This window comes from Sinohyriopsis cumingii, chromosome 3 (assembly GCF_028554795.1).
Source record: "Sinohyriopsis cumingii isolate HCF-2022 chromosome 3, ASM2855479v2, whole genome shotgun sequence".
Taxonomy (NCBI): Eukaryota; Metazoa; Mollusca; class Bivalvia; order Unionida; family Unionidae; genus Sinohyriopsis; species Sinohyriopsis cumingii.
This window is the reverse complement of record NC_142963.1, coordinates 115655960-115678755: the sequence shown is the minus strand read 5'-3', so window position 1 is coordinate 115678755 and position 22796 is coordinate 115655960. Positions and strand designations below refer to the sequence as shown.

At 41.7% G+C, this 22796-nt stretch overlaps 1 protein-coding gene across 1 annotated transcript in view; it reads right to left on the bottom strand.

Moving 5' to 3' along the window:
* Positions 1-1435: 1435 nt before the first annotated feature.
* The window catches only part of LOC149803645 (uncharacterized), a 70408-nt gene continuing 49047 nt past the window's right edge, over positions 1436-22796 (bottom strand). Inside the window, exon 3 of the mRNA XM_089953390.1 lies at positions 1436-3431. Coding sequence (XP_089809516.1) covers positions 2722-3431 — 710 coding nt within the window. The 3' untranslated portion in view covers positions 1436-2721. The remainder of the gene's footprint in view (positions 3432-22796) is intronic.

The following is a 22796-nucleotide window of genomic DNA, read 5'->3' as shown; positions in this document are numbered from 1 at the left end:
TTACTGATAAATCGACTTTTCGCCTCAATGATGATCATAATTCATTAGAAAATGTAGTATATATATTGGATATTTTTGGTATCGTTGGAACTTGATAGTGAATTTCAATAATATCAGTATTCATTGGCGTCTAAAAGGTAATGCGGTAAGGACTTGCATATAATTATGATCTTATTCATAACCTTTTTTGTTTTGTTTTGTTTTATCGACACTTTTAACACATTATTGGGCATATTATGGAGAGGAAATGACTGGGCGGATATCAAACCCGCAAACCTTGGATTATGAGTACCGATATATCGATCTGCCAAACGAGTTACCGTAGCTACACCATATAAAGCAAAGGAAATAAAAATGAAATTATTAGGGAATGATTAGCTATTTGGCATGATAATATTATACTGAAAAGATATATTATACTAAAAATATTGTCGTAATGTTGGTACCTTAAAAACCTTCAAATAACTCGAAAACTCTTTATACAAATGCAAACCGTATTATTAAATTTCAATCAGGGTTGTAAAGGGAATGAAATTAGAAATAAAGAATGCTATAACTAATTACGAAAAAGGGGGTTTAAAAATAATTCACGTTTGTGCATTCGTGCCGTGCTTTAAATATGTCACAAATAGCAACGATATACGACCTTCTATGCCACTCAAAGAGGAAAATTATTTTATCCACCACTTCGGAGAATTGTGAACAAGGTAAAGTCCGGTATCTAAGTACAGAGGTATTCAATCAAATCCATTTAGCGTTTAATCCCTTTTGGAAGATTACTATTTTTGTAGAAATTTCTTTAAACAGAAACCCAATAGTAATCCTGATTTATTTTATCTCCACCGTTGTGGTACAATAAAAGAAATATAATTGATATTTAGCATCTAATTAAAAAGAGACAGTGTACGCACGGAAGTTTGTTTAAAATTGTAATATTCACGATTCTTGCGAGTTTCTAAATATTCAAGATAAGAGAGGGAGGCTTGGTGTAAGATCAGATTTTCTGGAACTTAAAGAGTTTGTAAGTGCTATGAATAGAACTCGGTTCTCCACTTCAGCTACTATAAAAAGTAATTGTAAACGGATATTTTGACCATCTTAAGAAAACTGAGTCACGAGATATTTCCACTTTATATTTCTAGAAAAAGCACATAATCTCCCGTCGTAAGTCAAGAAAATGTGACAGTTTAAGACTGGGACAGTTCGTCATGATTATTCCAGTCACAACACAATCTGGGTTAGCCTGGTGCTTGTTTGATGTGAAAAGGCTGAGAAATATGCAGTTTGTGTTGTTGCTGATAATTATGTATAATAAAAGTCTTGATAGACAGATCACAGAGATAAAATAAGAAATAAATGCTATTTATGATGTTATAAATAAACAAAGAATAATTATATTTTACTATTTATTTATTTATTTCTTGATTTTCTTCTATTTACATATTCATAATTTCATTTGCATACAGTGGTAATGATTTTAATTCATTGTTATATTACAAACTTGACAAGACAATTGCATAATTTTAATTAACTCTCATATTACAAACTTCACAAAACAATTACATGCGTGCTTAAAATAACAGCTTTTATTAAAAACAGGTTAACAAAACTATACCAAATTTATATTTTCTAGATCAAATTTACTGAATGAGCACTACTGTTTGTATTATCAGGGTGCAATCAATTTATTTTTGTTACTTATATGGAGACTCTTTAAACTAGATTATAGATCTTCCGAAATCTGGGTAAGTGAAAATCTGGGAATTAAAATGTAGTATACTAATAAATACTGAAATGCTGTCAAACCAGACGTATAAGTGATATTACAGAAATATAGCTGATGTTTCTTTAATTATTTATATTTAGAAATATTATTCCTATAATTTTTTGTACAAGTTAGAATTTTCTCTGAGACTAGATAAACATAAATCTGAAATGATATAAATTATTATAACTCTCAAAATAACAGTTTCAGAAAAGTTTTTCACTGATTTAAATTTGTCATTGCTGTTAAATGTTAAAAAATTAGAGATTAAATGTTTTTATGTAATTCCAAAATCTTGATTTACGGCCGATATTTATATCTCCAAAGGAACAGCATTTTGATGCAGTCCCACTGAAATATGAATAATCTAAGCCCTATTTATTCTCACCGTACTCTCGGAGAATCTCAGATGTTGACGCCAACATACTTAACGGAATTAGTTATCCGATATCATTGTTTGTTAGAAATCGCTCTCAGTAACAAATATATGTATGTATGTATGTATGTATGTATGTATGTATGTATGTATGTATGTATGTATGTATGTGTATGTGTGTGTGTTTGTGTGTGCGTGTGTGTGCGTGAGTGCGTGCGTGTGTGTGTGTGTTTTCATTTTGCAAAGTTGGAAAATAGTAGGTCTCTTTGTATGAAAGTTACCACAAATGCAAGGTCTGAGTGTCACTGGACAGGAATAATAATTCCCTATATTGTGCAGGTAAACCTTTTGTTTCTTGTTACCTACATTTGATTTATTTGTTGAATATTCTTTTTGATGTTTTAAATGTACAGTGGGCAATATTGAAACCAAATTGTGTTGCTTACTTTTTGAAACTTTAGACACGTTACTAATTGTACAAAGTCTGTGAAGCTGAATAAAGTCATGTTTTGTCGGCGAAATCTGAATATATTTATATCTTCAAAACAATAATGAAAGAAATATGATACCCGTAAACCACTTAATTTATTTTGTCAAACACATAGCCTGATATTGCAGAAAAAGCGACCTTCCCGAAATACGATGAAATTAATCCAATAGCTAGCGCTTTGACGAAACCACCAACTAGGGACTGCGAAATTAATGATTTGTTAATAGCTGTACCGGCAGCAGATCCGAGAATAGAACCAATTGTTCCACTTATTTTTGTATATAATTCTCTTTTAAAGTCTTTCTCGTTGATTTGTCCAGCTTTACGAGCTTTCCATAAATTATCTATATCCTTTTTTAGACGATATAATTCGAATATAGCGGCGACAGCTGCTGTTTTTCCAGCTTCTTTTAATAACTCTCTAGACGAACAACCACTAGTGGCAACTACAGCTCCTCGCGCAGTAGATGATGCTTTAGTACCGACTGCTACTTTTTGACTGGCTGTGTCAGCAATAGCTTTCTCAGCTGACACGTCAGCTAGGGTTTTCCCACCACTGTTAGCGACAGCTATACCTTCCGCGCTGGAAGAGTCCTTAATTGCTGCATCTATGGCTCCATCACCGATTTCAGCTAAAGTTTCAACAGTCACATTTACCGTTACATCTACGGCCTCGGCCGCTATGTGAGCCATTGCGTCAGTGGTAACCTCTTCTGCAGTATCGATGATCATATTTTCTGTCATGTCAGTGACCAGGCTCGTACAAGCTTTACCAGATGTATCAATCACTGCTTTTCCACCTGATTCAACATAAAATGCTTGGTTTTATTTAATGGGTAAGAATAATAAGGTAAATATTAGATAGTATTTTTTTCTCGAGCAATCAGTTAACAACTATTTTGCAAATATTTAAATATTATTCGGTTGGACAGTCATCCTCTAATTAATGCACTTACACTGTACTGAAAATAATTAATTCCGTTTTCGCACAGTGAATTGTAATGGTTATTACACAATCACGTGTTTGAATTCAACCCCACTGAAGTTCCAATAGAATAAACGCTAGGAATTCCAGATGTAACTCAAACTATACATAACAGCTACCCCAGAGGATAAAGTGCATAGTCATTGCTTTTGTGTATGTAATCAGGGTTTTTTAAATTTATGACTGGCATCACAATCAACTTTCATTGTAGCAAATGAGTTAACAAAATTAATAGGTGTATCCACACAGTAGAAATATGTCATGGATCTGGCTTATACGACTAACAAACCATTCACTACTTATCTACATTAGTCTCTCATCTGTCATTTCTGGTGCGGCTAACCTCTAATTTGTAACCTTATGTTCTCCACGCTCGGGAGAAGGCCTAAAATATTTACAGTAAATTGTTCAGTACATAAAGTCAGATCCCTCTGCGATGTGCAGAATTTGACTACAGTGTATTCGGAAACCAGGGTTAGATTAGAATGATAGAGACAGTGCTAAGGTTATCCAGTGTTAACATTCATTATGAAGGTATTATTGTATGTAGTTGCGTGTAAATGGTATCAGCCAATGTGTGTTTGTGTCCGTGATATAAAAAAATATATTTCAATATCTTCAAGTAGTAAATGGGGCCACCCTACGTACAATGGGAATTAGCATTACAGGGACCCCTGGGCCACTCTACGTACAAGGGAAATTTAACATGGCGAAAAATCGTGGGCCACTCTACGTACAAGGGGAATTGAACATGGTGAAAAATCGTGGGTCACTCTACGTACAAGGGGGAATTTAACATGGGGGAATAGAGTTTGGGTTTGTCTAGGGACAAGGGGAATTGAATATGGGATTTTTTTTTTTTTTTAAATTTAAATTTAAATTTAAATTTAAATTTAAATTTAAAAAAGGGATAGGCAATGGAAAGGCTATCTCTTTTCGAGAAATATGGCTGGCCCTGAAAAGGGCCTTTGGGTTTATGTTAATGTATCCATTAACATAAAGGGCACCGCATTGGTCTTCTTCTTCTTGTTCTTAGGCTGCGTCTCACTGTTGGTCCGTAAATCAGCACTCTTTTCAGGCATCCTTGTCTTTCAACGTAGATCCTACGTATCCACAGACTGGTGTTTGTCCTGTGGACAACGGTCCACTTGGATCGGACATACATGGGTATGTCCGTCCTAAACATCATGGAAGACACAAGGGTGGATGACTCAACTGTGGTCCACATCTTGAAGCGACGAGAACAGGTGAATCAATGTAGTGAACTGCGCTTATTTATAGGCAGAGGTAGGATTGAAACGGATTGAGTTCATTCACCAATCCGAACACGCGTTACAAAATTCAGTCAGCTCGCATCCAATCCGAAGAGAACAGTTTGTGACGTCACGTGGTCTATATAGATTCGCTAGCGCTTGTGTGCAGTCAATCTATGCGACAGTGATTCAACATGACGGAAACTCAGAAAACGATCCATTGGGGTGCACCAGCAGGGGAGACTGACCAAGGGAACCCGGACTTACTTTCAGAAGAGGTACATTGGGATTTTGTGGATTTTCTTACCTCGCAAGAATTTGTTCCGGAACCTTCGTTACCTTCTTCATTACCGCAAGTGGAGAATTTTAGACAGAGACAGAAAGAAGAATTGGAGAAATTTATACAACGACAAAAGGAAGCGGAACAAGCTTTTCTCCTACAGCAGCAGCAGCAGCAAGAAGAAGAGGTAAGAAAAAAACAACAGCAACAACAGCAAGAAGAAGTAGCAGCAAAGAAAGAGGGTGAAAATCAAACGGTCACGGTACTGTTGGACATTTTAGCGGAGTTAAGAAGTCTGAAACAAATGTATCAGACTTCTTTATCACGACCGAAGAGAATACGACCTTCCCGAGCTAAACACGTCAACCCTGTGACTAAGCCTGCCGTACCACCCTTAGTGATTTCAACTCAATCATCATCATCAGCATTACGCAGTTCAGAAGTAGGTCTTGGACGTGGCAAAGGCTTAAGGCAGTTAAAGTTGATTGGTTAAACTCGCCCCTACACCAAAAAAGGCCCTTTTCAGGGCCACCCACATTTCTCGAAAAGAAATACAATTTCAATTTGCCAATAACTCAAAAAAACACCCCACTCATTTTACCCTTATAGTACGTGTCTGTGTATGAGTGCGTGAGTGTAGCTTCTTATTTTAAAATCAAAACTCAAAGACACTTACCTTATATCATTAATGTATTCTTTTCTCCATTTTTTACAATCCAATTCACAATTCATAACACAACACTTTAATTAAAAGTTCATTGACTTCTTCTTTCTCCTTATTTAGTCTTTCTGTTTTTTGAATTTCTTCACCGTATTTTCCTCATTTTCTTCCCTTCTTCTTTTCTTCTCCTGTTTCTTTGCTTCTTGTAAATAGAATTGTCTTCTTTCTTCCTCTTCTTCCTCTGAAGAATCCCTCTCTTCTTCCGAAGAATCCCTCTCTTCTTCTGAAGAATCCCTCTTTTCTTCTGACTCCTCTTGTTTCTTTTTTGGGCAATCTGGAGACCAATGTCCTTTATCTTTACAATAATAACAGGTATCTTGACTTTTGTCTTTTTTAGCCCCTGCTTTTTATCTTTTTTGACGGTCTGGACACTCTGAAGACCAATGCCCTTTCTTCTGACAGATATAGCAAGTATCTTGACTTTTATCTCGAAAGGAAGGAGAGTAGTCCGTGGGCTGGTCTGAAGAGAATTTTCTAATGACCCCTCGCAAAGCTCTGACGAAACGTTCGATTTGGCTAGTCTCTTCCATCGTTGTGCTCGGCTTGAGAGTGAAATGAATAGTGAAAAGGACAAGACACACACCCTTTTATATACGCTGGTCTGCCATGACTATAAATTAGTCTATGGTGTTTAAACTTGAGTCATTTGACGTTTTGCACTCAACATGAAACGATCCTATTCATTCGAGAAGAAAGAAGAAGAAGAAAGTAAGAGGCAGAAACGTGATCTATCGCCTCGTACCAGGGCTGAAATCTTGGCACAAATTCATGCCAGTGATTTTGAAGAGGACAGGAGTGAACCAGAATCCGAACCCTCTAAACCAAGTTCACCACCCTTAGTCAACCCTGAAAAGTACTATTCCATTCGAGAGACGGAAAAGCGCTCCTCTAGAAAATTTAGAACTACGGCTTACACCTACACGGTGAAGTTTAAAGATTTCAAGTCCGACGTACCCTTAGAGAAAGCAGAAGAGTTTATCACCGAGATGTGGGATTCTTTGCTCACCGCACTCAAGCGACAATGTCAACCCAAAGAAGACGATCGCTTGACACTATCCATAGATCACGACGGTTTGAAATCCCCTGTTTGGATCGAGTTTAGCAGACCCGCAGAACTAACCCCTTCCAAAATCATGGACAAGATTCAACACGTACAACAATCTAATGACCAGTTTGACATCACCGATGGTAAAGCCACACTGAAAATGGCCCACGTCTCTCCTCCTCAAGGGACTGGACGCAAAAAGATGTTATTGGTGGACGACCTTCGCAACACCAAAACAAGTCTCGTCCGAATTAACAACCCTCAAGACCAGATGTGTTTAGCTCGAGCCATCGTGGTGGGACGAACCTATGCCAACAAGAACGACACGACAGAATGGAAAAGAGCCTGGAACACTATTCAACGTTCCCATCGAGCCAAACAACGAAATGAAGCAGAACTCCTGTTGCAACAAGCTGGTCTGTCCAAAGACACACCCTGTGGCATTCCTGAGATGCAAAAATTGCAAGATGCCCTAGCTCGACGCTACACCTTGAAAGTGCACCCTCAAGAAATGCGCGGACCTCTGTTGTTTCGAGGCCAAGACTTTAAGGACGGAAAATGCATTCATGTTTATTATCACGATGACCATTTCGATACCATTACCACTATCACCGGATTCCTGGGATACAGATATTACTGTGAGAAATGTGATTATGGTTATAACAATCGAGAGCAACACAAGCATTGTGGATGGAAATGCCCAGGATGTTTGGCCTCTCCACCCTGTCTGAGCGAAGAACCAGTGCCTTGTTCGACTTGTCTGCGCACGTTGGTCAGCCCTACCTGTTACCAACAACATTTGAAAACACAAGGTTCACAGAAGAAATGTGCTTGTCAACTCCTGAGATTGTGCCCTACCTGTGGACAAGGCATACGTACCAATAGTACCAAGGCACACGTATGTCGAGGAAAGAAAAAATGTCACATTTGTCACCACATCGTGGACTTGGAACACGAATGTTACGTGCAAAAATACCAACCCCCACCAGAGAAAGAGGACGGTCACAAGAAGAAAGGCAATTTCATCTTTTTCGATTTCGAATGCATGCAAGAGACCGCCATTCACATTCCTAATTTCTGCGTGGCTCATCGAGCGTGCGAGAAGTGCATTCAAGAACCTATCTTCAGTCATTGCCCTCACTGCAGTAAGATTCCTGGAGGGCGTGAAAAAATCTTTCGAGGACCGAACACGTTAGCCGATTTTGCCCAATGGGTCTTAGACCCCATCTACAAGACGTGGAGCCAAGAGGACATCGAACGTTACGGAGATTGTCATCGTCATGCCACAGTGATGGCTCACAATTTCTCCGGATACGATGGACAGTTTCTTCTCAGATACTATACGGAACAAGGCACCGAGCGTCCTAAAGTGACTTTGAACGGAGCCAAAATCATTTTCATGCAAGTGGGACAAGTGCAGTTTAAAGATTCGATGAGTTACTTGGCCATGTCTTTGAGCCGAATGCCTAAAACGTTTGGAATGACAGAAATGGCTAAAGGGTACTTTCCACACCTTTTCAATACGGAAGCCAATCAACACGCCGTTCTACCCCATTTACCTGAGGCTCACTATTACGACCCCGACAACATGCGTACCGAACAACGAGAAGCTTTCTACGCTTGGTACCAGGCTCACGCCTCGGACCCTTTCGACTTTCAGGAAGAAATGCTAAAGTATTGTCGTTCCGACGTGGACATTTTACGGCGTTGCTGTGGAAAATTTCGAGAACTGTTCATGGAACACGGAGGGGTAGATCCTTTGAAAGAAGCTTGCACCATTGCCAAAGCGTGTTCCTTAGTGTATCGACAACGATTCATGCCTGAAAAAACCGTGGCTGTCATAAGTCCTCAAACGACCCACTTTGTCAAACGTCAATACTCGGTCAAAGCCCTACGTTGGTTACATTACTTGTGCGACAAGGAAGACAAATGGATTCAGCATGCCCGCAACGGAGGGGGTGAAAAGACCATCGGAACGTATTCGGTCGATGGCTGGGACTTAGAAAACCCCAAGATCGTGTACGAGTTTAACGGTTGCTTATTTCACGGATGTCCCGTCTGTTACCCTGACCGTGACACTAAAAATCAGTTTTTACAACGGACGATGGAAGACTTGTACCAGGACACTTGTCAGCGACGCCTAAAGTCAGAACAGCAAGGATACCAAGTGGTGGAAATGTGGGAACACGAGTACGATCACCGTATGAAAACCGATCCCGAGTTTAAACGCCTCGTGGAAAGTTACCAGTTCATGGACCCACTGAACCCGAGGGATAGTTTGTACGGAGGAAGGACCAATGCCACCTGTTTGCTGTACCAAGCCGACGAAGAGAAAGGAGAAGAAATCAAATACTTGGACGTGTGTTCGCTGTATCCCTACGTGTGCAAATATTGTCGCTTTCCTGTAGGACACCCACAATTGCTGACGGAACACATCGACCTGAAAAACATTCGACAATACGAAGGCTTGATCAAGTGCAAAGTTTTGCCTCCCACGAACCTATACCATCCCGTCTTACCTCACCATTGTCAAGGCAAACTGATGTTTCCCTTGTGCCGTACTTGTGCCGAAACGTGCAAGCAAGACCAACCTTGCCATCACACCCAGGAAGAACGTGCCTTGACGGGAACCTGGGTCAGCGTAGAATTGTTCAAAGCTCTGGACATGGGATACCAACTGTTAGAAGTGTACGAAATTTGCCACTTTCCTAAGACACAACAATACCACAAGGGTGACCCCACGCAGAAAAGCATTTTCGCCGACTACGTGGATGCCTTTTTGAAACTGAAGCAAGAAGCCAGCGGCTATCCGTCCTGGTGTCACACTCTCGAAGACCAAATACAATTCAAAGAGAAATACTATGAACAAGAAGGCATCTCTTTAGACCACATAGAGAAAAACGAAGGCAGGCGATCGTTTGCCAAAGTGATGTTAAATTGCTTGTGGGGTAAAATGGCACAACGCCCGTGTTTACCCAAGACGGAATATTTGACAGAACCTTCCCGCTACTTCCAAATGATTCACGACAAAACCAAATACATGAAACACGTGGACGTCGTTCGAGAGGATTTGATCTTGGTCAATTACGAAGAAGATCTGGACTTTGTACAAGACGACCCTTTTGGAAATGTCATCATTGCGGCTTACGTGACAGCTCATGCTCGCTTAAAATTGTACGAAGCTTTAGAACTGTTAGGAGAAAGCGTCCTGTACTTTGACACGGACAGTTGCATTTACATCCATCACCCGATTCAACATCACCCTGACATCGAAGGAGACCGTTTAGGAGCCTGGACAGACGAGCATCCCGACGACAAGATTCTAAGTTTCGTCAGTGGTGGCCCCAAAAATTACGGCTACGAATACCGGGACAAACAAGGAGAAGTGCACACGACGTGCAAAGTGAAAGGACTGACTCTGAATCATCGTACCAGTCGAGTGGTCAACTTTGGGGTATTGAAAGAAGCCTTGGAATCGGGAGAGGATGGAAACTTTAAAGTGACCACCTATCAACCGAACAAAATTGTACGTTTACCCACTCACCACATCGTCAGTCCACCCTTGGAAAAAGTCTATCAAATTGTATACCAGAAGCGAGTGCGTCTTCCCAATCACTTTACGTTGCCGTACGGTCACGTCGGTATTGGTCTGTATATAAAATGGAACCCTAGGCAAGATCGATAGTTCATTGTTCATTGAAGTAACTTACCATGTCGTTGACGAAGAAGAAACCAGATTGGTTTGGCTTGGACCCAAGAGGTTGCCCAGTATGCACGAGAGTTATTCAAGGAAAAAAGTTACTTTTCAACCCGTGTTAGTGACGGTGCCAGAAGAACCCGTCACCCAGGACGGGACTGTCGTGGACAGGCCTGAAAGACCCTTTCGGGAGGACACTTGTGCGACCTTACCCCCTACTATAGAACTGGTTAGAACTTTACCCAAAACATGTGGTTGTTGTACAGACACTTGTTTTTATTCCACGTTCATGGTTATCATGTGCCTTTTAGTCTTGTACTTAAGCCTTTGGCTTTTATGTATTTTTGTCTTTCGTATTCATGTTTGAAAAAAAACATTGAATAAACGAGTTCTGAAAAAAGTATATAAACTCTTGTCTTGTCTGTTTTCGTGTCACAAGTGACATTTCTCACACTATGGCTACCTCTGCTGTCTCTGCTCCCTCTTCCTCTACTGTCAAAGTCATCGACGAACACTTAGATCGTGCCAGTTGGGAGGCTTTGTATCTTCGCCATCCCTCTAACATGCTCATTGCTGGACCTAGCGGTTCAGGCAAAACCGAATTCGTCAAACGTTTGATCGAACATAAACATCATTTGATCGATCGGCCACCTCAACGGATCGTGTGGTGTTACAAAGAGTGGCAATCGGCGTACAACCTCTTGCGAGAAAGTCAAGGCGATTCCATCGTGTTTGTGGAAGGCATTCCTAAAGAAGACGACGGCATCGTCTCTGACTCCCGTCAAACCCATTTGGTCATTTTCGACGACATGTTAGGAGAAGACGAAGAAGAAATTAAACTGTGGTTCACGCGCAAAGGGCATCACCGTAATGCCAGTGTCGTTTACATCACCCAAAATTTGTTTCAACAAAGTAAAGCCCATCGCACCATCAGTCTCAATGCGCATTACGTGGTCTTGTTTAAAAGCCCACGAGATAAATCGCAAGTGCAAGTCTTAGCCAAACAGTTACGAACGCCTTGGCTGACTCAGGCGTACGACGATGCCACTCAAACGCCACACGCCTATTTACTCGTCGATTTGAAACCTACCACCCCCGAGGATTTGCGATTTCGTACATACTTGTTTCACCACTGGTGCCAAGACGGAGGGCCTGTCCTGTACACGTCTCCGTCCTCGACTTCATTTCACTCCCCATCAAAAAATCTATAAAAACCTCAGACCCTTTCTCGTCTGTCTCACACAGTGTGAACATGACGTCCCTTCAGTCGCATCTTCCCGTCAAATTGATTCGTGCCTTGTATGGCATCAGTCGAGAAAAAAATCCACAAACACGAGCTCGTGTCTTAGAAGCTAGTCTCAAAGAAGTCTTACGATGGTTCACGGTGACGGCACGTCAATTACTCCAACGAATCATTCAGATTCCTCATCAAACCAAACGCTTTTTCGATCGAAACAAAGTCGCTTTGGTCCAACTGGCCGATCCCCGCATCGACACTCAAACCAAAAAACAAATCATTTTGAAACCTGGAGGGAGCGGTACTCTAGGAGGGGTCATCATTCGCTCTCTCTTAAGATGGGATCCTAATGCCCCCAAAGTTATCCCCAAGACAAAAGTCCAACGAAGCCCCAAGAAGAAAAAGACCAGGTCCCCAAGGAGAACTTCTCCAGTGGCAGGACCCTCCTCTGACCAGACACCACCACCCCGGAAAAAGAAAAGAAGCCCCCAGAAAAAGAAACAGAGAAAAAGTCCCCAGAAAAAGAAAAGTCCACAGAAGAAAACTAGTCGCAAGAGAGGCACTTCGGCCAGGACGCAACCTTACACTCGCAAACCACGATCTGCCACGGCAGTGACTGCGTCTCCGGCATCCTCACGTTTGTCCACTTCGCCGTTGATGACACCAGGAACTGAAGAGTACTTGGAGACGTTGATCACACCAAGAACTTCTCCGTTGATGACCCCCAAAAGAACTTCCCCAGTGGCAGGACCCTCCAATTTAGCGGCAGTGGCTGCTGCTCACAAAGTACCTTCTCCCAAAATCAAAGTCCATGAAAGATCGGGCATGTTATAAAGTTTACTGGATTTGTCCAAGCAAGAACTGGCTCGATTTAGTCCGTTGCGTACCCCTGCACGACGTGTCATGCCTGTCCTCAAACTGATACGACGTAAAGACAATCAGTGGCGACGCGTTCCAGTATAAAAAAGGCCTGTGACCGAGTAGGGTATCAGTGGTTTTTTGGTGCTCCTGAAGACTCAAAGATGTCACCCTCCAGAAAACCCCAAGGAAAGAAAAGGAAAGGACTGCCACCACGTTTAACCAAACATGGGGACATGTTCTCTATCCTGTCCAAAGCTTCTCCACCCCTACGAAAAAAACTCATTCAAACATCCTCCAAAGAGGTCATCGATACCGTGTGCGAATGTTGTTTGAACGTTTTGAAAGGCACGAACCCTTTGTCCAAACACCAGAAACAATGCTTAGGCAAACATCGTCACGTTCTTCGCCAAATGGTTCAAAAGAAAATTCCCATTCGTCAAAAAAAGAAGATGTTGGTCCAACGTGGAGGCATTTTGCCTCTCTTGTTAGGCCCCATACTGAAAGGAGTCTTGGGAACCATGTTGGGAGGACTGGTGGGAGCAAGACAAAAAGGCCCTCGGAAGTCCCAAGATCTCAGAATCGACCCCTGACAACCCCATGGAAGGACGAAAACTAGCTTTAGTGCCTTACAAACGATGGATGGAATACCATCGGTGGCAAGAACAACGCACCCCGCATTTACCTCCCAATCCCAATTTGAGCGAGATGTCCCAGTTACAACACGAATTGCAGTCCTTGATGGATCGCCAAGATTTGTCCGAAACAGAAAAATCGCAAAAGTACGGTCAACTCTTGCAACGACTGAAACTCTTTCACCAGAAAGCTTTAGACGAAACAGCTCTACCCACTCTGAAAGATTTTAAGACCTTGATGAAAAGTCCAGCACCATCACCAGTACCAGTGCCAGTACCAGTACCAGTACCACCACTACCCGTGACCAAGACAGAAAAAGGAGAAGAAGAAGAAGGGTTTCAAACTCCACCAGAAAAAGTACGCAAGTTAACAACACCACCTACCTTCAGAATTGGATGGATTAAAAAAGATGATGGCCACCCCTTCTTCATCACAAGAGAAAAAGAAAGTGAAGACAGAAGTGAAACAGGAACCGATATCCCCCGCTCAGACATCCTCCTCTTCGACACCTATTGCCGGCCGCACACGCAAAGCATTGCAATCCAAGAAAGTACCCCAAGAGAAAAAGAGTAACATCCTCCAAGAGTGGGTGTCTTATTAACACACCAACCAACACAAAAAAATGGAAAAAGTCTTAGCCAGCATTTACTACGATCCCTCCCATCCTGCAGGTTACGCAGGAGTTCAAAAATTGTATCGTGCTGCCAAAACTCGACTGAAAAGTCTCCGTTTACCTCAAGTGCAACGATGGTTACAAGAACAAGCTACCTACACTTTACACAAACCCATTCGACGCAAGTTTGCCAGAAGTCGCACCCGAGTGGAAGGCATCGATCATCAATGGCAAGCCGATTTAGCCGATGTCTCTCATTTGGCCAGCTACAATCGTGGCTACAAATATTTGTTTTGTCTCATCGACGTCTTTTCCAAATTTGCCTGGGTCGTGCCCTTGACTTCCAAATCGAGCAGCGAGTTAGTGCGAGCCCTGCAACGGGTGTTGAAACAAAGCGGTCGTCACCCTCTTCGATGGCAAACGGACAAAGGCACCGAATTTCTGAACCAAGCTTTCCAAAAAGAATTAAAGAAACGTGACATTCATTTTTTTACCACCGAGAATCCCGAAACCAAAGCCAGCATCGTGGAACGTTTTCAACGCACTTTGAAAGAACGCATGTGGAAATATTTTACGCATCACCACACTCTGAAGTACATCGACATCTTACCACACCTGGTGCAAGCGTACAACCAATCTTACCATCGAAGCATCGGACGTGCCCCGCAAGACGTGACTCCCGACAACGAAGTGCTGGTGTTTGAGCGTCTGTTTGGTACGTCCCCGACGAGGGCTGTCCCCGAGAAAAGTGGAATGTTGGCCGTAGGAGATTGGGTGCGCATTGGCAAAACCAAACGCACTTTCGACAAAGGTTACTTACCTAACTGGACGACCGAATTGTTTCGTGTCACTGGACGAGTGCATGGCCGTCATCCTGCCGTCTATAAATTGGAAGACATGAACGGAGAAGTGCTCAAAGGAACGTTTTATTTGCCCGAGTTACAACGTGTCACCAAAAAAGAAGACGACGTGTACGACATCGAAAGCATTCTCGAACGCAGATCCCGTAAAGTGGGCAAACGACGTGTCAAAGAAGTGAAAGTACGTTGGAAAGGATATCCGCCCAGTTTTGATTCTTGGATCGACGCTTCGCAAGTCATCGACTATAAAAAGAAGTGACCATCATGCCCTTTCACACAGCAGACGCAGCTACGTCGACCACTCCTTCTTCACCTAGTTCTTCTGTGCAAGATTTACAAAAACAACCCTTGTGGGTGTAGTGTGGAGAACGTGTGCCTAAAACGCAAATCGTCTTTTTCTGCCAAATCTTCGTGGTGTATTGTGTCATCGGGGCAGCCATTGCCAATTTGAGTTTGCAACAAGGAGACAAACAATTGTGGACCATTTTATTGAGCAGTTGCATCGGTTACCTGCTTCCTAATCCCTCCCTGAAATTCTCCTCGAACGGTAACCCCGGGAACCTTGTGTCCAGTGCCAGTGTCAGTCACCACTTCAACCACAATCAGAACCCCATTTTAGACGGAGACACGCCTCTGACGTCCAGTAACCACTCGGACAGCCACAGAACTCTGGAATTATGAGTCACCAAAACCAATTTTACTTAACCTTACCCAGTGACAGTTCCATGGAGGTGTTTCCCCACAACACGTTGTGCTGTTACACGGCCAAATTACCTCAGGGCATCCCCTTAGATCACGAAGCCCATTGGGAAGTGGCTTTGGTAGAAATGATTCACCCTACACAAATCCAAAAGATCACCGAAAAACAAAACACTTTTGAGGTCGAAATCCTGAACCAACAATTACAAGAAGCCATGAATGACATCGGGTTTTCAGGGGACACAAAACCATCCAACAATTCACCCTTCAATATCTACACCTTGAAAATTTCGGCAGGGTTTTATTTTAGTGGCCAACATTTGGTGGACACCATTGCTTCCAGGTTCGAGTTAGCCTTTGGCAAAGCCCTGAACAGAATCAAAAAAAGTGTCACCCTGGAGTACCATAAAGTGGCTCGTCGCTTACTGATGAAATTTCCGGATACCCAAACGATGTCCATCAGTTTTAATCGTGACTTATTTGATATTTTAGGTGGAGACACAAAAATGGCTCCAAATTTTAAACCAAAGATCAACAGCAATATGGAATTTTACAAGTTTTTTCGATTCCCTGTAGAACTGAACCAAGGACTGAATTTGATGTTTGTGTACTCCGATGTGGTGGAGTACAACGTGGTGGGACACACCTCCGTACCGTTACTGCGTGTCATTCCTTTCAAAGTGGATAGTACCACGACCAGTGACCAGGAAGGTGGAAACACTTACCACGTTCACCGCGAATTTGTCCATCCTCACTATTTGCCTGTCAGCAAGTCGTATTTGGACACGGTCAACATTGCTATAAAAGGAGATCTGGGACAAAATATTCCATTCACCAAAGGAAAAGTCACGGTGAAACTCCATTTTCGAAAACGGTTCTCTCACGACTCGTAAGTCATGTATCCAGTGTACCGAGGGGTTGCTCGACAGCGAGGACACGGCTTAGGAGATATGTTAAAATCGGCCTTTCGTTCGGTGGCCCCGGTGTTGAAACCGATGGTGACACGCGGATTGCACGCCTTGAAAGATGCGGCACTGACGCAAGGCAAAGAATTTCTCCAAAATGTCATCGTCGACAAACAAAACCCTAAAGAAGCCTTCATGAGGGCAGGCAAAAATGTCTTGCTACAAACGGGCAAAGACATTTTGGGCCGACAAGACACACCTATAAATGCCCTGCACGCTACCGAGTCAGGCATTCAGCAAGGACAAGGCAGAAAGAGACGACGAAGAAAACACCCTTTCACCAGACTTCAAGCGAGAAAGGCCAAGAAAAGAAGAACCGTTCGAGACTTAGACGTTTTCGATTATTGAGAAAGAACAAAAAAGTGATGCACCGAGAGTCTTGCGCTTGTTCCAAGACGGAACTGGATCTGTTTGCCATGCCCCCCACCATGATGACCATGCAAGAATCCCAATGGGTGGAATTTCATCCCGTCTCCTCATTGGCTGATTCCGCTCCCATCGAGTTTGAAATCAAAGGAGAGCCCGAAGATTACATCGATCTGAATAGCAGTTACTTGTACCTGAAAGTCAAAATTCTAGATAAGACTGGAGGTCCTATAGACGATGAAGCAGTAGCTCCCGTCAACAATTTCATGCATTCCTTGTTCAGTAGAGTGGACTTGTACTTGAATAACAAACTGGTCAGTAGCAGCATGGATACTTACCCTTATCGTGCCTACCTGGAAAATCTCTTGACGTACGGAATAGATGCCAAGAACACTCATCTCAATGCCTGTGTGCTATGGGAAGCTGACGAACCTACCAAGTTTGAAAATTTGGAAACTGATGAAAAGAAAGACAACAATGACGGATTTGTAGAACGAAGAAAGAGAATCACGGGAGTCAACACAAGTTTAGAACTGATGGATCGATTGCATTTGGACATGTGGTTGCAAGAAAAGTATTTGCTGAACGGGGTGGATGTCCGTCTGAGACTGAATCGTAGCAGTGCCGCTTTCCATTTGATGGCTGATAGTGACGGTTACAAAACCAAAATCCTAGAAGCCAGACTCTACGTACGCCGTGTGGAAGTGTTACCTAAAGTGGGAAACGACATCAATCAGACGTTGAGCAGAACGACCGCCAAGTATCCCATACGACGCGTGGAAGTGAAAACCTTCACCATTCCCAAGGGACAGCGATCCATGATCGAAGATAATCTGTTCCAAGGACAGTTACCCAAACGTTTGATCGTTGGTATCGTCGAGAATACAGCCTTCAACGGAGCTGCCGAAAAAAAATCCTTTCTACTTTCAACACTTTGGCGTGTCCAAAATCGAAGTCAGTCGCGATGGCAAAACCCTGTGTACCCCACCTTTCGAACCTGACTTTACCAAGAAGAATTACTTGAGATCGTACTTGTCCTTGTACGAAGCCACCGGACAGTTAGGAACCAATATCAGTCACGGTATTACGTACGAGGATTATGCAGGAGGCTACGCTTTGTGGGCTTTTGATTTCACTCCAGACCAAGGCAGCGACGAGGGACATTTCCACCCTATAAAATCCGGCCAGATTCGTGTGGAAATTCAGTTTAAAGACCGAGACCCTGATGAAACGGTGAACGTCATCCTGTATGCAGAATTCGATAATACCATAGAAATCAACAGTTTGAGAGAAGTCATCCTAGATTACTAGAAACCATGGAAGACTGTTGTCCCTCTTTACCTAGTGGAGAAACTTTGGACATGAAATGTGAGGAGACTGTGGAAGAAGAAGTGATCATGATGAAGTCGAGATGGCCAGAACAAGAAGCCCATTTAGTCTCCTGCTTTGCCAAACACTTGGTCGAAAAAATGACGGAATTGATCAAGAAAAATTGTTATGGATGTCAAAACGATCATCCCAGTCAAATTCAACACGATAAATGCCTGATGTTAAGTCAAGAAGAAAAATTGGACGAATATCTGGACGAAGCTTGGAGTCTCATCTCGAACAAAGACGTGTTGCACCAGTGGTATAAAGACTTGCGTGAACATTCTTGTCCACCATTAACCACTCAAGAGATCCATCGTATCGAAACTCTCCTGAATCAGAGTGAGGAAACAGAACGAATAACCGTTTATTCGTCAGACATTTTCAAGCAAAAAGTCAGGATCGAATTGACGACTTATTATTACCTGTGAAGAAGAAGAAAACACACACACACAAATCAATGGATACCTGGGAACTTTATTACCTTTTGAACCACAGTTCGTATACGGCTTCTTGGAAACCTGTCGTCTGTGCTAAAGATGAACTCCCTCATCGCAAACCTCAAGACCATCAAGCTTACGTGATCAACACGGACGAAAGTCATCTCCCAGGAACCCACTGGGTAGCCGTCTACTTTCCTCAAGAAGGATGTGTGGAATATTTCGATTCGTACGGATTGCCCCCTTTGGAAGACGATATCATCGACTTTATGAGAAGAAATGCTCAGACCACCCGATTCAATAATGTGAAATTACAAGGCACAGATTCCTTGGTGTGTGGACAATATTGCGTGTATTTTCTGCATCATCGAAGCCTGGGCTATTCCTTAGAACATTTAGTGACTCATTTTGATCCTCGTTCTTCTTCAAGAAATGATGTGAAAGTAGATCGATGGTTTTGTTACCATTATGCTTATCTTTTGTCTCAAGCTAGGAAACGTAGTGTCCATCAATGGCCTAATGATTTCCAACAGTGGAAATCACAATTTCATTCACAACGTTGTCAGCCCTGTTTAAAGTAGATTGTCAATTGAGAAAAAAAATGTTGGTGATTTGAAAAAATTGTTTGATGTTATATTGTTGGATTATTGTTAAAAATGTTAGAGTTGTTGTTGGTTAGTGTTAAGTGATTTTTGAATAAAAAATGTTGTGTTTTGAAAAAAATGCCTTTGTCTTTTGTTTAGCTATAAGAATGTTGGATTGATGCTCTTTCATTTCTTACTATCCCTCTCATAACACTCACTGTACATTGCGACTCGAAAACCGTGTGGGGGATGTTTTCCTTCACGTCCGCGCTTTGACTTTAAGAACCGGGGTTGTTTCCAGTCTAACCATCCATTGTCGACTCATCCTCCTAAGAAGATGTGTTCCAAACTAGCTAAGCTCAACGAAGCCTACGTGAATTTGCATAGGGTCAGACACAGTCTGATACCGAAGCCAGAAGAAATAGAGAATGTGAGAATGTTAAAAGTCACTGAAGACCTGAGAGAAGAGCTCTTCAGAGAAGAAATGAACAGGGAGAAAGAAGAATGGACAGAGAAGTACAGACTTCAGAGACAGCAGCAACAGCAGCAACAACAGCAACAACAACAACAGCAGCAGCAACCTGAAGCTGACAGAGGCTTTGTCGATTGTCGTATCGACACCAAAGAGTTCTTCTTCTCTTTCCGAAGAAGCAGACCTATCGCCAGAAAGTCTATCCTCAGAGGACATCGCATTCTTAGAAACTAAAAAAAGAATGTCATAGCAAACAAAAAAAAAAACAGCCCTTTTCAGGGCTACCCAATACTCTAGAAAAGAAATAACTATTAATTTGCCAATGTGTGTAGGTAGAGTAGTGTGAATATAAACACTAACTCTTTTTTTAAAAATGTGAGGGTATGTGTTTGTGTGTTTGTGTTTGTAAGTGCTAAAGTAAGTTGGTGTGAATAGTAGATTAAAATAATGTTTTTTTGGTGTTTGAGGTGTATATTTGGGGTTAGATTGGATTGCTTTGCGTATGTGGATAGTCTATTGAAGTGATTTATAAAAAAATTTAAAATAGTGATGGGTAGCATAAAAAGTGAGTGAGTGTTTCTTTTAGGTCTGCGCGTTGTTGATTTTGGTCATAATGTAGGTAAGATCAATCATATGTTTTTAGGGGGATGTTTTCCTTCACGTCCGCGCTTTCACTATAAATTGAAACTCGTTCGGGAGTCCAACTACCCTTGTTGATTGATCAACACCAAAAATGAACACGAGACTGACGAAACTGTTGGAACTTCATGTGCATCTGGAATATGCCAGGCGCATATTAAATGAACTGGCCGCGGAAGCCATTGTGGAGGAGGGAAGGATAAGAGAGGAGGAGGAAAGAAGAAATAAAGAAGAGGAGGAGAGAAGATATAAAGAAGAAGAAGAAGAAGAAAGAAGATACAAAAAGGAGGAGAGAAGAAACAAAGAAGAGGAGGAGGAGGAAAAGGAGAGAAGAAAAAATTTCAGAATCCCAGAAACCGACAATTGGGATTCTGAAGCCACATATCCTGCCTCTGCTCTCTCCCCCAAAAAGGTAAAAAGTAACTGGGGGACAAGATGTGTATGCGGCGCCAGGCCTGGAAGGTGCCACCATTAACCAGGTGTCCATGAAGTTCCAAAAAAACAGCCCTTTTCAGGGCTACCCAATACTCTAGAAAAGAAATAACGATCGATTTGCCAATGTGTGTATGTAGAGTAGTGTGAATATAAACACTAACTCTTTATTAATAGTGAGAGTGTATGTGTTTGTGTTTGTAACTGTTAACGTAGGTTGGTGTAAATAGTAGATTATGGGTTTCTTTATTGTTTATTTTGTGTGTTTGTGTTTGTGTTTGTAACTGCTCACGTAAGTTTGTGTAAATAGTAGATTATGGGTTTGTTTATTGTTTATTAGCGTATGTGAAGAGTATAGTTTTGGTTTTATTATATGAAATGAGAAAGTAGGGGATGTTTTCCTTCACGTCCGCGCGTTGCTTGGTCATGATCTAGGTAAGATCAATTTTATGTTTTTGGGGGATGTTTTCCTTCACGTCCGCGCTTTTCGTATAAGAACCCACAGTATTCGTCGTTCAAACCATTCTACGGAATAAGATACAAGATGGAAGTGTCGGCGTTGTTTAATGACTTAAGAAATGTTTACTTTTGGATGATGGATGGAGAGTATACTATTGAAAGGATAGAAAGAGAATGGAGGTTGAGAAAAAGTCTTGACTATGTCAATGAACTACAATTAGCGAGGAAGATGATAGAGGAGATGATAGAGGAAGAAGTTAAGAGATTGAGAGGATTGATTCAACCAGAGTATGTAAGAGTAGGGACTATAAAAGAGTCTATGGACAAGGTAAAAGCAGTGAGATGCTATTTAGAAGAGCTAGAGAAATGGTCAGAGTGGAAGTTTGTGAAACGGGGCATTGAACAACTAAAGAAAGCGGAAGAAAAGATGAAAAAGATAATAGAGGAAGAAGTGCAGAAAATTAAGGACAGGTGGGCAAAAGATAGAAAAGAACAAGAGAATAGAAAGAAAAAAGAAGAATATGAGAGACTGAACAATAACTGGATAAAAATCCAACAGAAGTTCCGAGCCATGGGGCACCCGGACTGGATACCGGAAAATGAAAAGAAGAAGAAAAAAGGAATTTGGGGAAAGATTAGGGGCTGGATGAGTAAATGGAGGAAATAGAAGAAAGCCAAAGGCCCTTTTCAGGGCCACGCATATTTCTCGAAAAGAGATAGCCTTTCCATTGCCTACCCCTTTTTTTAAATTTAAATTTAAATTTAAATTTAAATTTAAAAAAAAAAAAATCCCATATTCAATTCCCCTTGTCCCTAGACAAACCCAAACTCTATTCCCCCATGTTAAATTCCCCCTTGTACGTAGAGTGACCCACGATTTTTCACCATGTTCAATTCCCCTTGTACGTAGAGTGGCCCACGATTTTTCGCCATGTTAAATTTCCCTTGTACGTAGAGTGGCCCAGGGGTCCCTGTAATGCTAATTCCCATTGTACGTAGGGTGGCCCCATTTACTACTTCTTCATGTTGTTTTTAAAGTTTACCACATAGTAAATGTTCAAAACATAGAGAATGTTTTTATTACTTAACAGATAGCCTAACTTATATAATGTTTTATTATTATAACGCGTTAGCCAGATTAAATGTTAAGTCAATGAATCACTATTTATACAAATAAAAACACACACTTTTACTTGTATAGTATTCGCATATCCCTTCTTGTCATCACCTCCAGCAGTTTGTACACCCTCATGTGCTATTTAAAAAACGAGGATATAAAAATGCACAAACTTAGTCATTTCATTCACTGATTTATAATTTCTAGCCTCATTGTCACCAGAGGGTATCATGGTCGCGTCCTACTTATAACGCGGAGATTTCAATGTAAGCAATCAGCCTGTTCGTTGTCCTTTTCCGATTCCGTGAAAAGTCCATTTTCAGGAAATGGGCGAGGTTTCGTGGACTACACATACATGGAATGTACAAACTGTGTCGTCTGCATCCTATATTTGCAATGTCTTAGTTTTAATATTTTCATATAAAACATTGAACAAAAT